This window comes from Thunnus maccoyii, chromosome 24 (genome assembly GCF_910596095.1).
Source record: "Thunnus maccoyii chromosome 24, fThuMac1.1, whole genome shotgun sequence".
Lineage (NCBI taxonomy): Eukaryota > Metazoa > Chordata > Actinopteri > Scombriformes > Scombridae > Thunnus > Thunnus maccoyii.
Genome location: NC_056556.1, coordinates 1032116 through 1059824, shown reverse-complemented (window position 1 = coordinate 1059824; position 27709 = coordinate 1032116). Strand labels below are relative to the sequence as shown.

The following is a 27709-nucleotide window of genomic DNA, read 5'->3' as shown; positions in this document are numbered from 1 at the left end:
GCAGCATGTTACTGTTGTAGCTGCTGGAGGTGGAGCTAGTTTACACTACTTTATATACAGTTAGCTAGTTTAGTCCAGTGGTTCCCAACCTAGGGGTCGGGCCCCTCCAAAGGGTCAGCAGATAAATCTGAGGGGTGGTGAGATGATTAATGGGAGAGGAAAGAAGAAAAAACAAAGTTCTGATACACAAATCTGTTTTCAGTTTTTGGACTTTTTCTCTAATCTTTGATTTTTGCTGAAATATTGGATCATTTGAACATTTATTGAAATGAAAGCATGTGAGAAGTTTAGAGGGAAAAATCACTATTTGGTGGAGCTGTTAACAACTCATAGACATGTGAAATGTGACCCCGACTACACACTGCTTTTTGTAAGACGTCAAAAGACAAAAAGGTTGGAAACCACTGGTTTCATCTTTAACAATGTGTTGTATTTTAAAAGCTTGTTATATTATCCATTGTGTCAAATCTTCAAAAGTAACTAAAGATGTCATATAAATGTAGTGCAGGGCCGGCCCTGACTATGTTGGCGTCCTAGGAGAGATCTTAGATTGGAGTCCAAAAAAGTGCAACGATTGTACCTCCAGCTCAGACAACGTCCTCTCAGTCCTCCGGGCGAAAAGGAAGGTGGGGGTCAAGGTGCTATTCAACGAGTGTTTGGTGGATGTCGGGTGAAAACTGACAACCAGTAAGGCTTCAAAAAATCAAACCAGATGAAAACCCAGACAGGTCAATGGGGAAAAATAAAGGAAACTAGATAGAAGGAGCGCCCGCACACTGAATCAGAGCCCCTTTTTCTTTATTTGCACTGCATTTTTTGTATACTGAGGTTTTGTGGATGTGCACACAACTACTTTGTTTCATTGAAAAAGAAAGGAAAAATATTAAGAAGGTGTACAGGTGTGTATTTAGAAGCAATGGCACCTGTCATTAAGACGGCCCTCGGCGCCACTGGCTGCCCCGATGTAGTGGAGTAGAAAGTATAAAGTAGCATCACATGGAAATACTCAAGTAAAGTACAAGTACCTCAAAACTGAACTTAAATACAGTACTGGAGTAAATGTACTTAGTTACTTTCTACCACTGGCTGTAAGAGCCTTTAATGCAACTAATAAACCGTTATGTAGAGAAACGGTTCAGTTTCAGACACTGAATTATGTTTAGAAATTGTGTGTTAAGAGCACCATCGGAACTCATTTGTATAAAGGACAATAATTCAGTTTTGAGGATTGTTTTTATTCAGTATAAAGTCAGTACAGCTGAGGGGAATAACCCCGATGACGTCATAGTGATGTCATCTGGTTTATCTCTCTCCAGACCTGAATTCTGGAAATAAAAAAACTACTTTAAAAATGAAAAAGCATCTGTATAAACACCAAAAACTAGAACATAAATGAAACCATTAGCAGGAAGATAATCCTCCCCCCTCCAGTTCTGTACACATTAAGATTTCGGTTGCCCCCTGATGATTTACTGAAAACATCAAGCAAACAGCAGACAAACAGACACGAGAAACTGAATTTCTGTTTCCATGTGTAAGTAGAAAGAGTGTGTTTGTGTGTGGGAGAAAATGTGTCTTTGTGTTGTGTGTCACCTGGCACAGCAGCTCCTCACCACTTCCTGTTCCACTTCAAGTCGACAGAGGAAGACGTACAGTTCGCCTCAGTCTTGTCAGTTCGTCCCTGGTGACTGCAACCAGTTTGAAGAAAACTCGTCCTTTTTTTTTGGGGAAACCCGTTCGGGATGGAGCTCCAGACATGGATATGTGGCCTGCTGGTCCTCGCCTCTGTGTTTCCCCCGGCAGGTAAGACTCATCAAAACACGACACAGAACTTTTCACAAACTATTTCACTTCACAGATGCTCTGACTTCCCTCTCATAGACCCTTTTCACGGCAGACATTTTGACTTGTCAAAGCAGGAGAAACACAGGTGGAATTAATAACATTAATGATGACTTTGTTCCAGTTAGTTGAGCCAGTTCCAGGGTTTACTGGTATTGTGCATGCTTCCTTATTGACATGGTTTACTGGGACAGTTAATGGAATGGAGCCATTGTTTGTGTTAACATTCACACCTGCTTTGCTTTTCCTGCTTTGAAAAGTCAAAATGTCTGCTGTCAAAAGGGTCTATTGCTTAAAATGAGTAAAAGCAGCTTCAGTTTGCGTTTTGTTAATCTTTTTATGGCATTTTTTACTTTTATAAGTTGCTTGTTGATGAAGAGAAATACGACACATTGGATTTGAATTTGATGAAAGACGTATATTTCCAAATGTAAGTCTCTGCCGGCACAAAGAAAACATATCTGTGTTTTAAACTCTGTGATTATGCCTTTTTTAAATAATATCATAATAATCCAGTTGGTTTCAACAAGTGTATCGTGCACCAAAGAGGTTTTTTAATTGTTTTCTGAACCCACAACAGAGCTTGGAAGTAAACAAAAAAAAACAAGTGATAAATAAATAAATAAATAAATCACCAAATGTAAGAGACGAGCAGATGTGGTTTTTGAGAGTAAACAAACCCGTCAGCATCTGTAAAGGTGTGTAATTCCCCGTGAGGACGTTCAAACAGAAGCTAAAAAAAAACGGAAAAGTGAATGTCGACGCCAAATTCAAACTGTGAAGCGGCTTCTGGCAGCCATGTTGTTGTTGGTTCAGAATCAATCACACGTTTCATCTCTGTCAGTTTTTTTTAAAGTTAAGTCATCTTTTTTTTTGATTCATCTGATTCATTTTGCGTGCAGAAAGTATAAATCGGTTAGTAGTTCAGCTAACTGTAGCAGCTGTTCAGTCGGTCAGCAACGTGTGGCTTTTAACACATCTGATTAGCACACAAGCTAACGGACGTGGCAGAGGCTAACATTAGCATCAACACAAAGAAAGAGGCATCACTCTCCGTGTTTTTGTCGATAAATAAGTTAAAATGAGTCTTTATGTTAGCTTATAGCAGCTATAGCTAACATCTTTTTTGCACTCAGGTTTTGATGCTATCGTACACTTCAGATGTTTTATGTTTTGACTGATGTTTTGTGAGTTTTTAATTCTCTGATCACCAAAAAACAATATTTTAATGCAGCATGTTTTATAGTTGGAATGACAAATAAACATGAACTTGAACTAAAGCTAGTTGCTAACATTAGCTGGACATGCAGACTCAGAAATGTAAAACAAACAAACTTGGATGTCTGGAAACTTCACCAAATGCTACTTAAAGACCTGAAGTTTCATACTTTCACACATTCTACATAATGTATGTTGTCATGTCAGCAAAATATACAGCATTTGGCTCAATTAACACATTAATTGGTTTATCCATATTTTTATATTTGTAATATATCCAGAACCTCCTCTGGCATTGCTCTCGTGTTACGTTTTCATATACGTAACTTTTGTTAATCAAACTCCGGTTAGCTTACGGGCTACTATCATGTAGCATCTGACTTTTAAAGCCAATAAGAAGTTTGTGAAATGTTTTGTAAAAGCCAACGTTAGCTGAAATATGGCATAATGCTGGTAATAACAGACAGGAATCGCGTGCTCCAAATCCAAAATGGTCACAAGATGAACCAGTATTAACGGTCAGAACAGAACTGTAACCATTATAAACTCCAACTGGCGCAGGTTAAATGTTTTTGGTGGTTGTTTTTGTGTGTGTGTGTGTGTGTGATGTCCTGCAGCTTTAAAAACCAATTTAAAGTTTAGAGAATCAAAAGACGCGTTCACAGTTTATCAAGTGTGTCTTAAACCAACAGCAAGGAGCTCAAATGAACATTAACGCTGTTTTTCTTGCTGTAATCATTCCTCCTGTACATACTGACCATTAGAAGATCCCTTCATAATGACCTTACAATGGAAGTGATGGAGGACAAAATCCACAGTCCTCCTTCTGTGAAAAAATGTATTTAAAAGTTTATCTGAAGCTAATATGAAGCTTCAGCGTCCAAATGAGTCAAATCAAGTAGATATCTTTCAACGTTACAGTCTTTTTAGTGCCAAAGTTCCTCTTTTTGTTGCTATTCTTCCACCGCAGAGACACAAAGAGAGAATTTGATGCTAAAAAGACTGTAAATGTGTCAGATATCCACTTGATATGACTAACTCAGACTGCTGAAGCTGAATAGAAGCTTCATCTTTTAATGTCCAGTATGAACAGGAGGAATGATTACAGCGAGGAAAACCTCTTTCACTGTTCATATAGACACCTAACTGCTGGTTTAACACACTGGAAACACTGGGAACTCGTCCTTTAAAGCCAGTTTGCTGGTTTCAGCTGAACTTTTCAGGCAAACAAATATAAAACAACATTTGTAGAAGTCAAAACACATCAAGTCTGGGAAAACTGGGTGAAAATGTTGGTAAAAGATAGTTTATAATTTGCGTTAAAGAAAATGTGGTTCATGAGGCGACAAAAGCAACAGAAGCTCTGAACACGGAGACCTCAGGACTGCAACATGATGGCCTCCATTTTAGAAACTTACAGCAGTGTTTCACTCGCTGCTGAGAGATGAAATGTGTTAAAGCTGAATTACAAAATCTCTGATCACTCGTATTAACGGCAAACTACAGATCATGAAGCTTCCTGAACATCAGACAGAGTTTTATAGATAAAACCCTTTAAAACAAAAACAGAAATGAAAATAATTTGACTCGCCTGCTCTGTTAAATCCATAAATCTACATGCTAATGATAAAACCAAACAAAAACTGAAATGCAGATTAAAATGAAGAGTGAAAATATTATAAATACAGTTTAAACTGCAGGAATAACTTTCAACACTTTGAAGATTGTCTTTGTTTTTTTATCTAAATACGTCTTTTGCCACGTAAATCTTTATTTAAACACATTTTGCTTCTGTGTTTCCTTAATAGTTGCCATCTCTCAACGTGTTAAACATATTGTTAAAAACATTCATATTAATAAAGGGTAATAATGGTTAACTGACGCATATTCCTCTCTGTAAATGCTGTAGATTCAAACAGGGTGAGTGTGAGGTGGTTTTAGTATGATGCCTCTAGTTTTTATGGTTTACAGAGTGTATTAATGGCATATTAAAGTTATAAAAACAGCATTAAACTGAGAATAACTCCAGAAATGACCCCCGATCATTGACACTACATTCGACATGAAAGGTCCTCCGTACTCCTTGTCCTCCTAAAACACATTTGAAATCAAGTTTTCAGGCGTTTTTTAAGGTTTGCTCAACAAATAAAGTCAAATGATCACTTTTAAGGAGGCTTTGCATTAACTACAGAGACATTAATGAGTATTTAAGGTGATTTTAAGGACTAAATAGCATGTAGAGATAATTATAGTCAACTTTACTATTAATAACACTTTGTTATTGACACCCAACTATCTTAAACAACACATAGCAACACTGTCTTTACTGTAAAATAAGTCTTATATTTCCGTTATTAACATGACCATACGAGGTGTAGCAGCTCTGTTATGTAGTCAAATGAAGAAATTGTATTGACCACAGAGAGAGAGAACCCCCCGTTCAGGAAGCAGCTCTGCGGTTTCTAGTTTAAGAGCTGAACCGTGTTTCCCAAACTGAGCTTCAGCCTCTTTGTGGTGATAATGTGTCAGAAGCTGCTGCGGTGAAAAAAAAACAACCAAAAAAAAAAACCGTACGCTTCGTTTGAGACGATAGTTTCACAGAACCACTCCTCACAGGTTGAAAAGAAAGCTTCAAAATAGAAAGAAAGAAGAAGAAGAAGAAGTGGCACCTCGTTGTTCACAGCAGATGTCTAATAAACATTATAGCTGTGTGTGTCTTTCATGAAAGGCAGAAAACATGGAGGCGAGACAGAGAGACAGAGAGAGAGATGCGGTGTTGACAGAAGCTCGGTGGCAGCGACACGAGAGAGAAAAGAAACAGAAAGCTGAGGTGAAACAATTAAACGCAGAGGAGGCGGTGAGGTGTCCTGGATTATTTCCAGGTGTTCAGGAACAAACCGCTTCATCTGAAACCGCGCGAGCAAACTGACACCGAGCTGCAGCTTCTCAACGCTGTGACACATTTAACAGTTTCTCTAAATGATCTCTTTATTCCCAACAACAAGACATAAACACTATCTCCTTACAAAAAGAGAGAAAAAGGTCCTGAACTTATATATGATGATATATATGATCTAAAGGGGAACCAGTACAGAACACTGGGAGGTCTGGTATTATATCTGTACATCAACATGAGGCTGCTTTTTGCTTTGCGAGGAACAAACTTGATGATTTTCTCGTCATATGATCATCAGATAACATGTTTGGGATGTTGAAATCATCTGCTTGAGGACAAATTATGCAACATCTGAGCTGATAACGTTTATCTAATTGACGCCCAAAGATTACTCAATATCTAAAGCAGGAAGTAACAAGAAAATTAATAAGAAATAATATGTAATCAATAAAAAGCGGAGGAGGAAGATGAGATTAATACTAGCAAGTCAACAAAATGTGCAGTTAATAAATTCAGAGACTTCATCAAACAAACAAACAAACAAACTGCTGCTTAATGACGCCTTGATGTGAATTTTACGCCTTGGTTCAGGCTGGCGGGGCGAGTACGGTTGTCATGACAACAGTAAGCTCGGCTTCATAACCTTTTAGATTTTTAGGTGCAAAACTTTCACCAGGAAATTTTGCAAATGCTTTTTATTTATTTATTTTTTTTGTATTGTTGGTAAATGACCCCGGTATACGCAGGATGATAATCAACTCTACAGATGCATTGTGGGTAATATAGGCGGCAGGTTTTGACGAGGTAGAAGAACGTGTCTGTCACTCGTCTGTCCACAACTTCAGTTTGATTTGCGTCAAATTGAAGCAGAAAAACTCATTCAATCAAACTTTATTGGCACCTTTAATACAAGCTGAACATAACTGACAGTGTCTTTGTTAACACACAGGAGGGTAAATATCAGGAGACTGATGACACCAATGGACACCACCATTAGAAAGACTTTAAAACGGTGAATAGACTGAGTTTATTGAGCCGACCTGCTTCTTAAAGCGCCACAATGTTTCTATGTTTAACGTCTGCAGCCGTCACCTGCAGACCGTCTGATCAGTGGACGAGTTGCTTTTCCTCCGAGTAGAATAAACAATAAAGTGAGTGAGAGTAAACGGTGAGCCGCTCAGAGAGGACGGCACATAAAGAACATTTAGAAATACGGATGATTTCAGTTCCTCTGCAGATTTATCGAGCAGCAGCATCAACAAAGTTTTCCTTCTGCTTTTTGCTAAAAGAGAAGAAGCAGCGGACGTGACGTGACCTATAGTGAGTATAGTGTCTTATAGACATAAACAAGAATGCAGAAATCAATGTGAACGCTAATAACCAGTGTAAAGGTCTCAGACAAAATGTCTCCACTTCCTGTCGCTGCTCTTGTGTATGTGTGTGTGTGTGTCTGGGGGGTGCGGGGGGCAAGTGTCATGTCGTCCATCTTGATATACAGCGGGTGGTCGTGCAGCAGAAAAGAGAAGACGATGATGATGAAGATTATGTTGTAAATGTGATGACACAACGACACACCTTCATTTATTTCAGAAAGCAGCTTTTTTTCAGGGAGACTGAAGAAGAAAAGCAGTTTGAGCGTCATGTTGAGCTAACCTGCAGCTTCTCTAGACGGCCATTTTAAAACAGTAGCCGTGAGGTCACACCCTTTTTCTTTGGAAGGGGGGGGGGGTGTTGAAAGGCATTGTGGGAAAGAGAAACTAGTAGGAGCCAGAAATAAATTACAGTAGAGCCTCTTAAGTTTTCAGTCTAATAAAGTCGACACCCTTCAGCTGATATTTACTGAAGACGACCGCAACCTTCAGCTTGAGGTTCATTCAGGAAGCCGTCGCTGCTCTCTGAGCTCCTCACGTCTCTTTGTCAAACACGTAAAATAAGCAGTTTAATAACCTGCTTCACTGACACATAACAACTCATTTTATTGTTTCCACTTTCAACCTGTTTTAACTGTTTCCTGCTGTGATTATGCAGCAGATTCAGAAAAAACACACACATGGAAAAAAAATTATATTTAAAAAAGATTCATCTGCATTTCTGAATGAATCAGTCTGAACACACACACACACACACACAGTATTATCTATCTCACGTCAGAGCAGTCACAACTAGTGTTTCCGTCTGGTCGCAGGTTACAGTAAACGTTGACTTTAATTTCACATTATAATATCAGCGGTTTGGTTCCAGTTACGTTTGGAAAATGTTTATTCACGTAAACGTCTGTAGATCCAGAAGAATCTGAGTCATGTCGTCTGTGGATTCCTCTTTTACTTTTATCTTTATTTGTTCCATCAGTCGACTGTGACGTCTTTAATCTGCAGAATCGCTGACAGTGACGTTGTGTCTCTTTATTGCTTTTTTTTAATTTGCTGATTATTTTTTCAACTAATCAATGAACTGCTCACTCGTCACAGTCCAAGATGGCGTCTTCACGTCTTGTTTTGTCCGACCAACAGCCACAAACCAAAAGATATTCAGTTTGACCAGCAAATATTTAGCTTTTTACTTTGAAAAGTGACGACTGATCATCCAAACGAACTCTTACAAAAGCCCCAAAAATAACTTCAATGCTGTTAAAATAGTCACAGATGATTTTTCTTCTCGTGTTCTTTATAGTTTCTTTATATTATCAAGCTGCAAATGAAAACTTTATTTCTTAAATTTTAACAATTAAAAAAGATTTCTATAAAAATCAACAGATCAGAGATGAATCAGTTTGAGGATCATTGTGTTTTAGATCAGCAACTGTTTTCACGATCAATAACTCTCCTGATTATTTTCTCTATTAATTATTTGATCCATAAAAACAGTGAGGAATGGTCCCAACAGTCCAAAACACAAAGATATTTAATGTAACTGTAAATTTAAGACAAAAGAAAAGCAGCAAATATTCACATTTAAACGCTGAAGCCGTCAAATGTTTGATATTTTTATTTGAACGTGACGCTCGCTGCCGACTGTCCAGCGGACCATGAACCAGAGCTTTCACCTCTCTGCTGTAACAACATGAGAGACTCAGACTGCAGCCTCGACGTTCACACACATAAACCTTACATATGTTAGAGTGTTCATGAAGCTTCTATCTGTAAAAGTATAAAAAAGAATAAAAGATTCATCGCACCTTATTTTGAAAATATGATGCTGGTTTAGAAACAGACTGACGTTTGTGATGGAAACGTTTCTGAGCCGATGAATGGAAACAACCTTTGAAACTCTGCATCTGTGATGAGTCAGCGTATGAAGGATTATTAAAATTGTTTGGTTTTTTTTTTTTAATGTGATCAAGCTTTCCAGTCACGTCTCAGTGAATTACTGAAACATTCACAGCTGAAAGCTCCGGTTGAGTCAGTTTAGCTTCTGGTGATCAAACTTAAACACAGTTTCAGTGGAAAAAAAGACTTGTTCTCTGTTTTAAGAGACAAACACACAAGACAAACATAAAATAAGTTAAATTAAACCAGAACAGAGCTGTGGAAGTCGATATTTCATATCACATTCACTTAGTGTCAGTATTTAATTCAATTTTCTACCTTTATTCATAGAGAAGCTCTTGTACAGGTCAAAGAGCTTTAGATGACAACCAGCTGATAAAAAGACAAGATACAAATGTATAATTATTTGAGACTAAAGGTCACGAGACATAAAAATGACTAAAATATAAAAATAAAACCATCAAAACTGTTAAAAATATGAAAATAACAGTAAAATAGATAAAAGACAATAACAAGTAACACTGATGAGAGACAGTAAAAACATCTGAAAACATCTTTAAATTTTGTTCTTGTTTGTATAAATTTAGATAAAATGTTTATTTTTATATAGTTTTTATATATTGATGCGTCCGACGAGGGAAACAGAAGAGTAAAACCATCTTTTAATGGATTGGATGGTAGAAGCTCTGATCGGGTCATAATCAGTGTTTTATAAAGTGGTTTCTACATGTTGTTAGTTTATCATACGGGGGGAAAATAACACGTCGACTCCATTTACTATATAAATAATGAAGGTAACAGTCGACGTCCCTGTTTGTTTATATTGTTTATTATTAATACGTCGGTCTGATGAGACGCTGCAGACGCTTTTTATTCACATGTTAAAATTGGACACAAAACGTATCCTGACAGACTTTAAAAGAGATTTGATCATTTAATGTTTAATGCTGCTTAAAAAGCTTTTGTCATGTGAAGGAGGACGGCTGTTTACCACGCTGTGAGATGTATCTGAATCATGTAAAATACTATGATTATTAATACTCTTTTACTGATTACTACTACAACAACTATTAATACTGTTGTAGTACTGCGGTTCTATATAATATATATATATATATATATATATATATATATATATAAATGATTTACTGTGTTTGTTTGTTTATTAAATGGGTAACAGACGGTGTAAACGGCAGGAACAACGATGGAAACGTTTCTGACCGTGTTGTGTTTTATAATCTATCAGAGTGATGTCGTTTGTTACACAAGCAGAAACTCATCAGATGAACAGAGACGAGGCGTCTAGTTGAAGATAATTCGCTGCTGCCTTTCTTATCATCGGGCTCGGCCTTTGAATTCAGGGTGTTTGTACCGGACATGACTGTGTACGCGCTGATGTAAAGGTGCTAAAGTATGTGAGAGTGTGTGAGACTGTAAGTGTTTGTAGCAACTATTTGGAGGGTCGAAGGATATTTAGCTGATTTACTTTTGACAACTTTAAATGTCTTGTTTCCTTAAGTGTATGTGACGATAAAAAGTGTGAAAAAAGAAAAAAACTACCAGACAAATTAAAAATATAGTTCTGTATATATATATATATATATATATATATATATATATATATATATATATATGTGTGTGTGTGTGTGTGTGTGTCAATTCAGGCAGTGTTTGGACTGATGTGATGGTGAAACACTGAAGAGCTTCTTCTTCTTTTCTTTTTTTAGATGTAATTTTTTCATCCGTGCAACTTTTATTTAAACTCAGAGGAACTTTATTTATTTTTATTTTTTTATAAGTGTGCCGTGTGTGTTTGCATCATTGCAACATCAGGTCACTTTATTCTAACTGTGACCGTGCGTGTCAAACCAGACACGCTCATAATTATCAGATTATGCAACTTTTCTCTGCCGTACATATAAATAATCTTCACATGAGAAAAACAAACTTTAGTTCAAATGTTCGACTTTTTCTTTCAGTACATGTTTAGTTGTTTTCTCTTCATCTAAAGTGGTTAAAGAGGCAATTAGTTAAATAAAAGTAGTAATACTGTGATGTAAAAGTACTCTCCTGCATTCAAAATGCATTTAAAGTATCAAAAGTAGAATTATTCATTATGCAGAATGGTTATTCTATTATTTTGTATATAACTGGATTAATATTGTTGATATATTTACACATAAGCAGCATTTTAATGTTTCATCTTGAAGCTCATTTTTACTGGTTTAGTTTAATCTCCTCTGAGATCAGATGAGCTGATCTGTCTGCATGTTTTAAGCTGAGTCGATCACGTGTGCATGAAACTCTTCTTCCTCGCTGCGTTCATCAGATTGTACGCCCACCCTGACCACACGCTCACACACACACACGCTCACACACACTGCTGATACTTCCTGTTTTGTTTATATCCGCTCTATCTCTGCTCTTATCTGACCGAGTGTACCAACGAGCCTCAAAACCTCGAAACACAAGACGATGAACTCATCTCCTAAAATAGTCATAAACTGTTATCCATCAGCAGTTGTCATGGCGACTTCACACCTCCGATGTGAGCTCAGTAGGTAGACGTCAGGTAACTTTCTGAACCAGGAGACGGGAAATTCTCCTGTTTGGTTGAAAAAATAAAGCTTCACTGATTTTAAACAGAAGTCAGAAGTTAAGACAGATGGTGGTTCGGGTTTGGTTTGGTCGTGCGGTTGAGACACTGAAGTTTCTCACAAGCCGAGACTGAGCTGAACTAGAACAACCGTCACGCTGGAAGGTACAGAAAACACAAGAGTCAGAAATGTGTTCAATCTGGTTTCACTAATGAATAAATTCTACAAAACATTTGAACTCATGTCAGGAACCAAACAGCCTGAAGAGCTTTCTGTAGTTTCTGATAAATGACTTAATCTACTTACTTACAAAGTACATTTACTCAGTTTAGAGGTACTTGTACTTCACTTGAGTATTTCCATGTGATGCTACTTTCTACATTTCAGAGGGAAATATTGTACTTTCTACTCCACTACATTTATTTGACAGCTTTAGTTACTTTTCAGATGAAGATTTGACACAATGGATAATATAACAAGCTTTTAAAATACAACACATTGTTAAAGATGAAACCAGTGGTTTCCAACCTTTTTGTCTTTTGACGTCTTACAAAAAGCAGTGTGTAGTCGGGGTCACATTTCACATGTCTATGAGTTGTTAACAGCTCCACCAAATAGTGATTTTTCCCTCTAAACTTCTCACATGCTTTCATTTCAATAAATGTTCAAATGATCCAATATTATACTTGTATGTTCTTTTACTTCAGTAAAGGATCTGATGGTTACAGATGTGCTTTGGTGAACTCACATAAAAGACCGAAACAAAACTGAAGTCCTGATCTTTGACCCTGATACTCTTCAGTCAGCGATCAGGCAGAACCTCGGTGCCTTATCTTCATCTTCACCTCAGAAACAGCCAAACTCCGGTCTGTGGTATCAAGAAATGAAATGGAGATGTTAATACATGCTTTTATCTATCTTCCATACTCCGCTTACAAACTGTCCAAAACGCTGCTGCTAGACTTTTAACACGATCCAACAGATGGTCACATATAACTCCTATTTTAATCTCACTGCACTGGCTTCTAGTAAATTATAGAATTCATTTTAAAATGTTGGTGCTCACTTATAGAGAGAGCCCTACATGGCTCCACAGTACATTAGTGACCCTCTGCACCCCTACACCACTAGTCGAGCTCTTAGATCCTCCACCCAGGGCTTTCTAAGTGGACCTCGTACACATTTTAAGACCCGGGGTGACAGTGCCTTCCAGTCAGCAGCCCCTAAGCTTTGGAATAGTCTTCCAACCAGCTGAAGGTCCTTGGATAATGTAGACTCCTTTAAAAAGCAGCTAAAAACCCATTTGTTCAGACGGGCATTTGGGTAGTATGAACTATGTGCTATTTTATCTTAGCTTGTCCGTTTTATCTGCTCTACTTGTGTATTTTATCTGGTGTCTTTGCTTTTCTTTATCCTGAATTTATTTTATTTTATTTTTATTTTATTTGTGAAGCACTTTATTTACTGTGAAGCACTTTGTAACTGGTGTTTGTGAAAGGTGCAATATAAATAAACGTTGCTTGCTTGCTTAAAAAACACAAAATGTAATAATTATATATATAAATTACTACAATAAAATAAAATTAATTATAGTATTAATATAAAAGTAATTATGCAGTAAAATAACTGAAAATTTAACAAATAACAAGCGTTTCTGATGAACGTCGGCCAACAAAAGATTCTTTGTTAACGTGTTTCCAATGTCAGTAATTAAAGACAAAAACTTGTTCTGTGAATTTCTAGTGTGAACACACTTCAGACACCACGCTGTGTCTGAAACCCGAGAGGCAAAAAAGTGTGATTCATACGTTTTACATTATTTACACCCTCGACTGAAGGAGAAAGTGTCTCTGTTCTTTGACTCAAACAAAACTGTCCACCAGAGATAAATGCTGAGTGTGTATTCTCATTAATATCATCATACATGACCCTGACCTGTGACCTCTGACCCCCTGCAGAGGCCTTGAACATGTACGACCCTCAGCTGTGTTATGTCCTGGACGGCTTCCTCGGTCTGTACGGCCTCATCATCACCGGCATGTTCATCAAGGAGAAGGTCCTCCGACACAAACACAAACACGATGCTTTACTGCTGATTCAACCTTCATATCAGGTCACATTTAAAGGAACATTTTCCACCATCTCACCTCCAGATTTCTTTGTTTTTCTTCATTTAGTTCTTCAAAACCAAAGCGAAGTCGACGGAGGAGAGTATCTACACCGTGAGTCTTCTACACTTTTGTCATAATAGCAGATATTTATTCATCACCTTAGTTGTTTTTCAGTGTGAATATTCTTGAAACTCATCACCTCTGAGCACTGAGCTGAACTGAAAATGTTCCCATCTGGTACAAACTCATCAGGACCATGTTTTAGCTTTTCACAAAGTCCAAACTAACAATTCTTTTCATTAATCAATTAGTCGTAAAATGTCAAAACATTTTTTAAAAAAGGGCGTCATGGTCTCCCAGAGTCAAAGGTTACATCTTCAAATGTCTTAGTTTGTGTGACCAACAGTCCAAAACCCAAAAATATTCAGTTTACAATGTAATTTATTGTTATTTTAACAGTATTAATAGACTATGTGGTAGTATGCACTATGGTTTATTAACTCTGTTGCCGCCGTCGTCTTTTCTTTAATTAATTTCTGTGTAATTGTGTGTGTTTGTGTTTAGGATCTGAAGGGTCAGGACACCGGTGCTTACGCTCCGCTGATGAGAGACGCTGAGAGAGGAAGAGTGAGTGTTACTGTGTTTATATGTAAATATATAATATATCTGCTGGTTCTACTGGAGGACCTACGAGGAACATGTGATCCTTCACTTTCAGTTAATGTGATTAGAAAAAAACGTTGCTTGGCAAACAAATCCTGAAGAACCTCAGACAACTCCTACAAGAGCTGTGATAAAATACATAAAGAACCCCTTTGAAATTAATTTAAAGAACCCGAGCAAACCTTAGAGAACCCAGAAGGATCCCTCAAAAAAGTCAAACAAACTTAAAACTAAAAACCCATTGACAGAACCGTGAGGAACCCTGGGGTAAGAACGCTGGTAGATCTCAAAGACAATAAAAGAACAATCCACAAAGAACCCTGAAAAAACAGGGACAACCTTGAAAGGTTTTGAAATGACCCCTTTGAACTTCAAAAAACCTTGAAAGGACCCAAAAAACCTGCAAGAACCATGATGAATTAAACAATCAATGAAGAACTTTGAAAGAACCGTAGAATAAGCTGAATCACCAGGTTCTATAATTATCAGGTTCTCTGAAACAAACCTTGAAAGGGGAACACCTTAACAAACAATGAGGAACCTAAAAACAACCCTGCAACAACAACAGAAAAGTTGTGGAAATCCCCTAGAAAACCTGCATTAGTCTCTAAAGAAATGTCAAAAACAACAAAAGAACAGACCCTCAGGAACACTTCAGGTCCTCTAAAAGAACAGTAAAAAGCTCAGATCGTAGAACGAAACCCTTTATTACAAACAGTTCATTCGGATCATTTGGGAACCTCAATTATATTGTTGTTTAACTATTTATGGATTAATTATTTACCAACTATTATAGGTTCTCTGAAAAGGAAAACAACAGGAGAAACTGAAAAGATCTCAAACAAACCCAGAAGAACCATCGAAATAACCTTGTAGAACCCTGAAAGATTCTTAAAGAACACAGAAACACTTAAATAGATCATTTCAGCCTTCGTCCTCCTTATCTGCTTATTCTAATCGGTTCTGTTTTGTTCCGTTCAACAGAACCGCCGGCCGGCTGACGATAACGCCACATACACGGTAACAAACATCCATTTTTTTAATGTGTTTGTTTTGAAAATGTTGTTTGACGGTTAATAACTTTAGAAACAAATATTAGTAATACCTGTTTGTAGTTGTATTAACACATAAAACGATTGTTGATTTAGATAAATAAAAATAATTATTCAATATTATTTATTATGTGATTCTTTTAAATATTCAGGACTTGAACAAACGTACAGAAAGTAGCTATAAGGAGCTTCCTGCTAGAAAAGAGGTGAGTGTTCATCAATATTATTCTTTACAATAATTATTTAAATATTAATCTGCACAAAACATACATTGAAATCAATTTAAAAAATGGAATTTCACATGTATAAAAAAAGTATACTCTCTTAATGGTGCAATATGGAAGAATTGTTGAATTCATACTTCATACTCCAAACCAGTTGGGGACGACATATCATCGACAGGCATCCATTATGTTACGCTACGTTAGCGCCAAATTAATTGTGCATTAGCAGCACTCTGTTAGCTAGCAAACTAGGTAACTAGGACTTTGACTTAGCATGATAGCAATATCAGTTCAGTGCTAACATTAAGCTAATGTTTGCTTGAATAAACCTAATCCTCTCATGTTGGACGGAGGGCAGGCTGGAGACTTCAGTATAACGAGACAGGACGGGCCGAGGCTAGCCGGTTAGCATGCTAACTTCAGTAGACATCTCTGCAACACAATACACTGATGTCTTTGACATGACGTCAACACTGTTATTTCTTCACATTCTGTTGATAATTTTAGTTAAGTTTTGATTGTTTTAAACTGAAATTTGTACATAATTCTTACATATTGCACCTTTTAAAATATACTTTATCTATTTCAGTTCCCAGAATTGGCATTTTTAAAATCTATTTTGAATATTTATATTGAATTGTTGAACCACTCAAGTTGTTTTTGGTGTTTGTGTTTGCAGCGTCAGAGGAAGAACGAGCAGGTTTACCAGGTGAGTGGAAACTGAAAAGAAGTTTTAAGTTTTGTGTATCAGTTAAATAATCAATATATCAGATTCATATTGTAACACGAGCTGATTGTTGGTTTATAAAATTCTTTTGCGTCTCTTTCAGGGTCTCAGCTCGGCCACCAGAGACACCTACGACTCGCTGCAGATGCAGCCGCTTCCTGCCCGCTAACTTCAGACTCGAAGGAAAACACACAGACGTCTGTTTTGAAGAAAATATTTGGCTCAAGTTTTTGTGTTACGATGACGAGACCGGTAACAGTTCGACCGTCTGTCTATTGTTTCGTAGATTTTTGTCTTTGAAGGTTTGTTGAGATCTGAACGCGGTCTAATCAAACCGTTGCATGCTGGGATTTGTATTTTATTGGATAGTCTGTTTTACTAAGTAGATTAATATTTGGATGTTTCCACAAGTGATCAATATCACATCATAACTCTGACTTTGGAAGAGTTCATGTCACTGAACAAACATCTGAGTTTAAATTTTTGTTATTTTTATTCGTCATCTTTCAAACACAGAAACAATTTAAAAACATTTAAAAATACAGTAAAAAGAAAAACAATTAAACTGAATAATATAAAATAAATAAAAATAGAAAATAAAACACCTGAAATACAGTTACAGTGCAGTAAATAACAGAAATAGAACTGCAAAAAACGTCTCCTTTTAGTTTTAGTTGCTAAACAAACAAGTGACAAATCTTAAAAGTTGAATGTGCCTCAATTCTATCAGTTAAACATCCGTTCTGTCGGCTGTCGACTCTGCACCAAAAACTTGAGCTTCTCTGAACTTTTCTGTCCATCAAAACCAGACACGCCTCGTTTAACACGTTAAACGTTACGTGACCACCGCGGACGAGGCCTTGTGATGTCACACCCGTCACAAACGTGTCTTCTTAATCTGCCACAATATTTCAAAACAGAACTGAAACCTACAGAGCCTCCAAAACCCCAAAAGAGAATATATATTTTTATATTTTTTTTAAATTAGTGTGAACAAAGATTCACATCTTGCAAATCATGCTTACAACATAATAACTTGTACAAACATGATGAAAACTTGGTTGCACAAGATGAAGCTCTTGTATGAACAAGATATTATCTTGTGTGCAAAATTGACAAGATTTAAGTCTTGTTTGCACAAGTTAATACATCTTGTTGCGAACAAGATTCAATTCTTACAACTCTTAAGTACAATTTAATAACTGGTATAAACAGGGTAATATATAGTGGAAGAGTAAAGCACACCAAGGGTTGTGGTGATGTGTTGACCACTGGAAGCAGCTTCAACACTAGACCAACAATCATGATTGTCATCAAAATAAAAGAGAAATACACATGTAGCCTTTTTTCCTGCTTTAGAATAAACAAGATAATAACTTGTGTGAAAAAAATATTAACTTGCGTGCAAGATCTTGTTTATACAAGATATGTTGTGTGAACAGATTCAAATCTTGCACACAAGTTAATATCTTCTTCAAACAAGTTATCTTGTTTATTCTAAAGCAGGAAAAAGGCTCCATGTGTATTTCTCTTTTATTTTGATGACTATCATGATTGTTGGTCTTGACCTACTTTTGACCTCCATTGGTCAGCAACTCACTACAACCCTTGGTGTGCTTTACTTTTCCACTATATATTACCTTGTTTATACCAATTATTAAGTTTTACTTAAGAGTTGCAAGATTTGAATCTTGTTTGCAGAAGTTAATATCTTGTTTTTACAAGATTTTTAACTTGCAAAATCCTGCAAATCATGCGCACAACTTCATAACTTGTAAGAACAAGATGAAAACTTGGCTGCACAAAATGTTGCTCTTGTAGAAGTCCTGAAGCAACATTTTGTGCAGCCAAGTTTTCATCTTGTTCTTACCAGTTATGAAGTTGTGCGCATGATTTGCAGGATTTTGCAAGTTAAAAAATCTTGTAAAAACAAGATATTAAGTTGTGCGAACAAGATAAAACCATCTCTTCTTCAGGACTTTGGAGGCTCTGTTTTTATTTGACAAATAATCATTAATAACAGCAGTGAGTCCCCTTTTATTCTGACAGTTTCATCACGAGCTCTTCCTTAAATGCAACACCGACGGTTGACCAGCAGATGGCGTCATTTTGACTGCATTAAATGCTTTCAGTCATTTTATAGCAGCTCATTAAAACATTTAATAACAAAGAGACACAGAAGAACATAAATCAACGTTCTGACTCTTGTAGTTAGATGTAAAATAAAAAGATCAATCTGGAGGTATAACAGCATCAAAGCTTCACTGTTTGTTGTATATATATCTGCTTTTAAGATGTATCATCACCTTAAAAACGCTTCATTCAGTTTGAGTAAAATCTGGAGACAAACAGGAAAGCTTTGGGGGTTTTTTCAGCCATAATATTTTATGATAGAATTACATAAATGTGTTGTGCAGCTTTAAGCTTGTTTCTCTCCTGTTTAAAGTTTATTTTGGCTGTTAATTGCTTTGTTTTAATGATGTTGCTTCTAAAGTATTTTGACCAAAAAAAATACAGCAGTTTTTCCTTTTAAATCTACTTTTTTATATATTACGTTTGTTTTCATTAACATAGTAGATCCTTTTTTATAAACCTGAACTGAAATAAAAATATTCAGTTATTTGTTCTGATATTTTCCTGAGAATGTGTGCATTTGTTGTGATGTTTGTGTATCAATATTTAGCTTTGTTGTATTACTTCTGTTTGCTCTGTAAAAGCTTCTCTAAGCTCATATCTGATAAAAAAAAAAAAAGTTTTATAAAAATGTCTTAATAAATTCCAGTTAAAGCAGCTCAACACATGAAGCTTCAGCCTCTTGGTGGACAAAAACAAGATTTACTGCATTTTCATATATTTAATAATTCATTGAAAACATTCAGTTTCATGTTATTTGATATGTTTGATCCTCTTTATCACAAAGGAACTGAATCCCTTCATTTTTTACCTTAAGATTCAATTAATTTACACATTAATAATGATGTAATTATGTATATGTGTGTATTTTAATAAGTTTAATGGGGTTCTGAATGGATTTTAATATATTAAGGTAAATATTTCATGGATTTGTCAAATATTTCAAATTCAAGTGTAAATTGATGAAAAATTCTCGTTAAAATGTACTTGATTTGTTCATTTATTGTTTTTGAAATTAAGGCGTTTAGTGTTTACTTTTTCAAATTCAGGGATTTCCAGCTACCAAATTTTTAATGTTTGGCGTATTTTCAAGTCTAAATTAAGGATTAATTTCAGGTATTTTAAAAGATTGTTGGTTTATTGTGTGTATAGAAAATATAATTTTCATTCACTGTCAGTAGTTTTGTCTTGCAAGGGGTTAAAGGAAGTGTGTTAAATTGGGATGAGGACAGTATATTATAAATATCATAAATATTAAATATATCAAAAGGGCAGATGATGTAGAGTACAAACAACAGTTAGTGAGTGTAGAAGAGAGGAGGTCAAGGTTCGATCACACTGATTTAAACAAGACTTTATTTCTATTGGGAAAAGTAAATTCACAAGTATGTGCTCATTGTAATATAACTGAAAATGCTGAACATGTAATAATACAATGTGTCAAATATAATGAAGAAAGGATGAGAGATTTGGAAAAGATACGAGGAACAAATGGAGATGAAGTGTGAAAAATACAGAGAGGGGTAGTAGATTTATTAATAAACACCGGACTGTTTAATACAATATAATTTCTAAAATAAACTTGTTGTATTTCATTATTACAGGCTGTTCTACATACTCCGGACGGTAGGTGGCGGTTTGCATCTAAAAGCTGGTACTGCGATCCGCCGAAAAAAGCCGAAGAAGAAGAAGAAGACGGAAGTGTTAGCGGCTAACTGTTAGCAGACGGGGATCCAAACAGCTGGTTAGCATTTAGGCTATGAGGCTAGCAGGTCCGCAGTGTTTCTGCTGTGTGTTACAATGGCAGCTCACCAAAAACACCAGCTCTGATGCTACAGTCAAACAATGCGGGTTAATTAATTAATTAGATAATTATTCATTCAATTATTGCTAACGGCTAGTTAGCACAGTTAGCTGCGCTCCCAACAACAACAACAACAGCAGCAACAGCAGTGTTTCACGTCAAAAAAACGTCAATTTAAAATAAATCCAAATGGAAACAAACGTGCCGAAAAGACGAGACAACAAGAAATCACTTCGTGTGAAGGTAATAAGTCTCGGAAATGCGGAGGTCGGAAAGGTGAGTCACCTTCAGGTTATTTTACACCAAACATCATATTGAATCTGGTGGATTTCAGCAGTAAGATGCTGTTTGCTGTAATAAACATGTAAATTAGCTTTAATTGTAGAGCTAATTAATCATATACTGTTAAAACCCGATTTAAGAGCTGTTTTCTGTTGTGATGATAAACATTATTTATGTATTATTTATCATTTTTATGTTTGCTGAACGCGCTGATTAATGTTGTTATTCTGACACCAGACTCCCTGTAAAAATCAATTACTTTAACGTTTTCTTGCTTATCGCCTCTAATTAACATCATCTTTCAACACACATGAAGAGTTTTTTTCGAGAGACTCGCATCTTCTCTAAAATTCGGTTTATATCTTATTTATTAAGATTAAACTGACATTTATTTTTTACAAACGTTAATCTTGCAGGATCCATTCATTCATCACAAACAGCTGCGAGGCGCGTGAAGCAGCTTGAAACGTAAATATTATGATGAAGAACTGATGTTTTATATGTTTCCAGAAAAAACTATTGATTCTTAAATAATAATAAATAATGTTTTAGTACAGCTGTGTTTCTGCTTATGAGAAAATCGGCAAAAAATATTACTTCACAAGATTAAATAGTAAATAATTATTTTTTGAGCCAAGGGAAGTGAGTCATGACGTAGATATTATAATTAGGTAATGTCCTAGTGATTATGTAATAATTATAAACTATGTTTTAAGACACATTTGTTTTTGTTTAGAAGTAAGATGCCTCATAATAAACATCTCAGTTCTTTATTCAGCAGAGAACGTATTGATTAGTAAATACTGAAGGCAGCTCTGCAGTTTATTATCAATCATTTTCTCCTTCAGAGCTGCATCATCAAACGCTACTGTGAGAAGAGGTTCGTTCCCAAGTATTTGGCCACGATCGGTATTGATTACGGAGTCACCAAGTAAGTTTGTGTGTTTGTTCTACATGTAACACTGTTGATCCTGTTTATCAGCAGTAAGTCACTATGATGTATCGTTACTGTTGTTTAACATCTTATACTTCATTAATATGTCATCATAGTGTTATTGTGTAGGATTATAATACAGTGATGTGTGTTGTCAGAGTTCAGGTTCGCGACAGAGAAATCAAAGTGAACATCTTCGACATGGCTGGTCATCCTTTCTTCTACGAGGTCAGTCTCAAGAACTTTAATTTAGTTTTTATTTATTTAAATATTTTAACTATTTAATCAGTTGAGACGACGACAGTCAGCAGAGAAACAAAACGAGCTTCAGGACAAAAGTTCTGAATAAAATCATTGAGATAAATTCATATCAGGTTTTTAATGGTTTTAATGGTTTTAATGGTTGTAGTGTGAGAAACGTGCCAGCAGGTGGTGCTGCAGCTAAATTCACTGTCACTGTCTGTCTCGCTACTCCCTCCTCCTCCTCACTGCTCCCTCCTCCTCCTCGCTACTCCCTCCTCTTCCTCGCTGCCTCTTCCTCCTCCTCGCTGCCTCCTCTTCCTCGCTGCCTCCTCTTCCTCAGGTGCGTAACGAGTTCTATAAGGACAGTCAGGGGGTTCTGCTGGTGTATGACGTCGGTCTCCGGGAGAGCTTCGACGCTCTGGACAGCTGGCTCGGCGAGATGAAACAGGAAATGGGTTCTCAGGCCAACATGGACAGCATCGTGTTCGTCGTCTGCGCCAACAAGGTCGGACTGAAACACGTTTCCCGCCGTCAGGTCAGAGCTGCTTCCTGCAGGTAAACTAACGTCCGTGTGTGCGTCTCTGCAGGTGGACCTGACGAAGCGGCGCGTGGTGGACGAGGGCGAGGGCCGTCTGTGGGCGGAGTCTCGGGGGTTTCATTACTTCGAGACGTCGGCTCAGAGCGGAGAGGGCATCAACGAGATGTTCCAGGTACGCCGACTGTCAGTAGCTCCGACCGCTTAAAACTAATCGAGCGCTCGGCTCAGGTCAGCGAGGATTCTTTCATTCGGATGATTTTTAGAGGCTTGAAGACGTGAAAACTAGAAAAACAGCAGAAAAAACAAACAAATAGTGTGTAACAGAAACCTTCTAATCCTTCATCCCACATCTGTTAAACTGCTAATTCATTTGTTTTATTCAATTATTTCTAGTAACGTATTCCCTGCATCTTTACAAAGTTGCATCTAATATAGTGTAACGTATGATGTCATTTGTACAACCAAGGTGGACAATAAAGTTGTTTTGATTTTGATATTTTCTCGTTAATCTCGTTGTGACCCTTCTGATTTATGGATGATTAACAGGAACCGAATCATGTTCAGACTTTCCTTTAAATCTCATGAACTCTTTGGTTGAACGGATCATATAAAGTTATGAATTATGATCTGTGTTTGGTTCTATTTGTTCTTTACAGCAGCTGGTGGTTGTTTATTATATTATTATAAACGGTCGACATGCAGCCGCTGACGTGTTGCTTCTTTTTAAGGCGTCACGAGCTGAAAATGTCAAAGAGATGATTAATGAGTGAAAAAGTTCTTTACTTGTAGAATTTATATGTGTAAAGAAAAATTTGACAAACAGCTTTTATCCTCAACTCAAGTTTATTAACTGCTTTAAAAAGGTCGATGTCTTCTTCTTCTTCTTCATCTTCATCTTCATCTTCATCTTCTTCTTCATCCTCATCTTCTTCATCTTCTTCTTCTTCGTCTTCTTCTTCTTCTTCTTCTTCTTCTTCTCTGCAGGCGTTCTTCTCGTCCATCACCGACATGTGTGAGAACGGCGGGAAGCGTCCGGTGTCCGAGGTCAGCGCCGGCTTCACCAAAGAGCAGGCCGACACCATCCGACGCATCCGCAACAGCAAAGACTCCTGGGATATGTTGGGCGTCAAACCCGGAGCCACGCGGTGAGTAGACGGCCGAAGGTCAAAGTTAGTTTGTTGTCGGGAACTGAATCAGACTTCTCTGGTTCTTTTTGTGTAACTTTGGTTCCTACCTGCTTGTTTCCAGGGAGGAAGTGAACAAGGCGTACAGGAAGCTGGCGGTGCTGCTCCACCCGGACAAATGCGTCGCCCCCGGCAGCGAAGACGCCTTCAAGGCCGTGGTGAACGCTCGCACGTCACTGCTGAAGAACATCAAATAACACAAACACACACCTGAAGCCTCTCGGAGAGATCGGACCTGTTTCCTGTCGCCGTAACAACAGCGTTTATTTATTCACATATTTATTTAACGTGAACGTCTCGTGTGCCATGTCGCTCGCCAACAGTGCTGTTTGCCAACCTGACGTCTGGATTAAAGCCAGTTCTGACTTCTGTTCTACGTTTTATCTCTAAACTGGTGTGTTAGCGAGAGAGAGGGAGTGTACGGAAGATGATGAAGGCCACGTGGGGAAAAAAAAGAAGAATTTGTCAAAAAAAAAAATTATGATTATGTGAAAAAAATTAAATTATCTAAATGTCAGAATTAGGAGGAAGTCATAATTCTAAAAATAAAGTGAGAATCTGAATGTAATTTGATTAAAAAAGTTGTAAATCTATGGGAAAATTCTTGTAAAATGTAAATATTTTTACAAGGTGTAATTCTTACAAAATAGTTTTAACTCTGAAAGTCAGATTTTGCAATTAAAAGTCAAATTCTGAAATTAACAATTGGAGATTAAACTGAGATGAAAGAATTTTACTTTTCAGTCATAAATCTGAGTACGGGATGTTAAACGTGAAGAAATCATAACTATAAAACTAAGGTTTTTAAGAATCCTTGAATTTAAGTCAGAACTTTTGAGTTTAAAATCAAAACTCTGATTAAAAATGTTAAAATTACTTTAAAAATGTCAGAACTTTTTAGAAAATGTTATGATTCAAACTCTGAGATAGAAGTCAACATTAATTACTGTCAGAAGTTTTAAAGGTTGTAATTATGAGAAAAGTTATGTTAAAGTTACAGTCATAATTATAATTATAATATAATAATCAATACATTCTAAACATCTGAGATTAAAGTCAACGTTTGAAATTGATGTGGAATTCTGAGGGTAAAATATTACCTGAGAAATAAAATGCTCAAAGAAAAAAAATTTAAATTTGAGGAAAAGCCGAAACAATAACGTCACAATTCTGAGATTAAAGAGTTTTTATTTTTCAGTTTTTCCTAAAAAAAAAATTAATAATAACTTTTTTTTCACATGGCCGTCATCATCTTCCATACATGGTGTGTGGTTTTGAGTTGAGGAGTGTGTGTGTGTGTGCAGTTGATGTTGATGACGTCAGCAGAGCAGCAGGTCAAAGGTCAGCGTTTAACGGTAAAAACACGTTCAAAACATCTGAGTTTTTTAAAAGCTGAACAACAACAAGCAACAGCTTCAAATCCAGTCGGAAATGTTACAAACGAGTCCAAACATTTTTATTAAATGTGACTTTTATTCAGTGTAAAGTAATTTATTTAAATCATAAAACAAGTTACCGACGTGTCACAGATCCACTTTTAATGCCTGGTTGCCAAATAAATGAAAGTTAACAGTGTGTTATAATCAAAAAATGCATGTTTAATGTTAAAAATACTCCTAAACTTGTATACAAATCTGCCAAAACACTCGATGCAGTTATGACAGAGATCTCTGACCGAACTGAAACCAAGAGGTCTTAAATGGGACGGACTGTTAGTTTACTGATCTGACTTCCTGTGTGATTGAACACTGGTCTGTTAGAAACCATCAGCTGCTGATACTGGATGGGTGGCGTTGGCATCATCTGCTGTAATTTGTTCCCTCAAAATCCTTATTTATTTTCTCCAATGACTGATTATAAACTGACCAATCAGATTGTCAGTTTTACCTTTTACATTTCTAATTTGCTCCCTTAAAACTGCTAAATTGTGCACCTGAATTACAACTTTTTTCTCCTTGAATAATCCCATAATACTTGAACATGACCTTAGGTGACTGATCTGTGCCCTCAAACTGTCAATTTATTTCATTTAACTTTTAATTTGTTTCTTCAAATTGTGAAATTTTGCCCTGAAATTCCTACTTTTATCTCTTTCTCTCAAATTCATAATTTGTTCCCTAAAGTGACAGATTGGTTCCCTTATTTGTGCCCTCAAGTTGTCAATTTGTGCCATTACATTTCTACATAGTTTGTTTCCTCCAATTGCTAATTTGTTCCCTCAGATTCCTTTTTTTCCTCCCAAACTCCTAATTAGTTCCCTCAAGTGACTAATTTATTCCCTCCAAATGTCAAGCTGTTACCTCGTTAGTTCCCTCAAGTGATTTAAGTTCTCTAAAAAGACTAGTTTGCAGTCTCTAATGTAAACTGTGACCTTATTATCCAAATACTTCATTTGTTCCCTGAAATAACTTGATACCTGAAATTATTTAGGTCCCATTTTTTTCTCAAGTACTTCATTTGTTCCCTTCAGTAACTAATTAGTTCCCTTGAGTGATGTATTTGTGCCCTCAAAGTGTCAATTTATTTTATTAAATTCAGAATTTCTTCACACAAAAAAATTGCCCTTAAATGTACATTGTTCCCTCATGATAATACAAAATACGTCATTTGTTCCCTGAAATAACTAACACTGTATGTTCCCTTAAGTGACTAAATATGCCATCAAACTGATCATTTGTTTAATTTCATTTCTAATTTGTGCCGGCAAATTGTTTTTTTTTTCTCTAAAATGCATAATTAGTTCCCTTAAGTGACTGATTTGTTCCCTCAAACTGCCAACAGGTTCCCTCAAGTTGTTCTTTATTAAAATGATTTTGTGCCCTGAATGGTAAACTTGACAGTCACAGTTGTTACCCTTAATTTGTTACCTCAGAATATCTTTTATTTATTAACTGTGAGTTATAATTCAACCCCTCAAATTACCACATTTGTTCCCTGATTTACTTATTCGCTGTAAAAGGAAAAACAAAAGTTATTTAAGTTGCTCTTTTTTGGCAAATAACTGAAAAAATATCAGCAGCTCTTATTAAACTGCAGTTTGTCTTCCAGACTTCCTTCACCTGAACAAGAAAGTTTACATGATGATGATGATGATGATGATGATGATGTTGGGACATTTTAATCCAGATGTTGAACAAAAAGAAAAAGTTTTTAATACTTCTCTCTGTGTACGATAGAAGTAGAAACGTCTTGTTAAAGCAGAAAAAAAAAGTTGTTTGATACTGTAAAGAACTGACAGACAGCATGAATATGTGATCATAGTTTTATATTTTTACATACGTATATCCACAGGAACCAACATGTGTAGGAAACACGCGAGCTGAGATTCCACTTGTCGATTTTAATGTGATTTTTTTTAACAAAGATTGAAATGTTTACATGTTTTTGGGTCTTTAGATTAAACAAATTTAAGGTTGCTGTTTGTCTCACAGATGTGGCACTGTTAGCTGTGCTTTTCCATTTTAAGACTACATTTCCCATCAGCCCTTTTGCTTCTTGTCTCGTAATATATATCAGTAAATTAATGTTAAATTATAGTGATGGTAGACTAACACAAAGAGCAGATTAATGCATTTAGCATGAAAAACAACAACAATAAATTAAGTAATGTTAAATTTAAAACAATAATAAATACGGTAACAAAAACACAATAGTTTGTGAGAAACATAAATTAACTGTAAATTGCAAGAAATTATTTAAAATGCTAACAAGTAATAAATATGTAAGAAATGTAAAATAAAGGAAAATTAGTTAATGGATAATTGATTAATTAAATGATGAAAAAATAAATAAAAATAAATATAAATATCTGTGATCACAATAAATCGACAAGTGGAACAGCCGAGGTTTTGAAGCGTCGCCAATCACAAGTACAAACATGTTTAAGTTTGTTTTCTGTCTACTTGCATATCAACGTGTTCTGTATTATAACCACATATTATTTATTTTGTATGATGAACTGGACTGACGGATAACGGGACCGCGTATGTGTGTGT

At 36.2% G+C, this 27709-nt stretch overlaps 3 protein-coding genes across 5 annotated transcripts in view; all 3 read left to right on the top strand.

Moving 5' to 3' along the window:
* Window positions 1-27709, top strand: part of LOC121891678 (protein NLRC3-like) — a 1105688-nt gene that overhangs the window by 604428 nt on the left and 473551 nt on the right. The gene's annotated exons all lie outside the window — the stretch shown is intronic.
* On the top strand, window positions 1648-17148 carry LOC121891736 (T-cell surface glycoprotein CD3 zeta chain-like). Of its 2 annotated transcripts, none has more exons than XM_042404307.1 (8): window positions 1648-1803; window positions 13778-13875; window positions 13997-14041; window positions 14495-14557; window positions 15578-15613; window positions 15798-15851; window positions 16549-16578; window positions 16700-17148. In XM_042404307.1, exons 1-8 carry the CDS (start codon window positions 1743-1745, stop codon window positions 16763-16765), a joined length of 453 nt encoding a protein of 150 aa, XP_042260241.1. In that variant the 5' UTR covers window positions 1648-1742; the 3' UTR covers window positions 16766-17148. The 2 variants fall into 2 exon arrangements, with proteins under 2 accessions (XP_042260241.1, XP_042260242.1); XM_042404308.1 differs by lacking the exon at window positions 1648-1803 and adding an exon at window positions 6729-7276.
* On the top strand, window positions 20405-27322 carry dnajc27 (DnaJ (Hsp40) homolog, subfamily C, member 27). 2 transcript variants are annotated; one of them, XM_042404287.1, is made up of 8 exons: window positions 20736-20809; window positions 21232-21283; window positions 21664-21746; window positions 21908-21977; window positions 22333-22497; window positions 22580-22702; window positions 23515-23675; window positions 23779-27322. In XM_042404287.1, exons 4-8 carry the CDS (start codon window positions 21951-21953, stop codon window positions 23909-23911), a joined length of 609 nt encoding a protein of 202 aa, XP_042260221.1. In that variant the 5' UTR covers window positions 20736-20809; window positions 21232-21283; window positions 21664-21746; window positions 21908-21950; the 3' UTR covers window positions 23912-27322. The 2 variants fall into 2 exon arrangements, with proteins under 2 accessions (XP_042260220.1, XP_042260221.1); XM_042404286.1 differs by lacking the exon at window positions 21232-21283 and having other exon boundaries at window positions 20405-20809.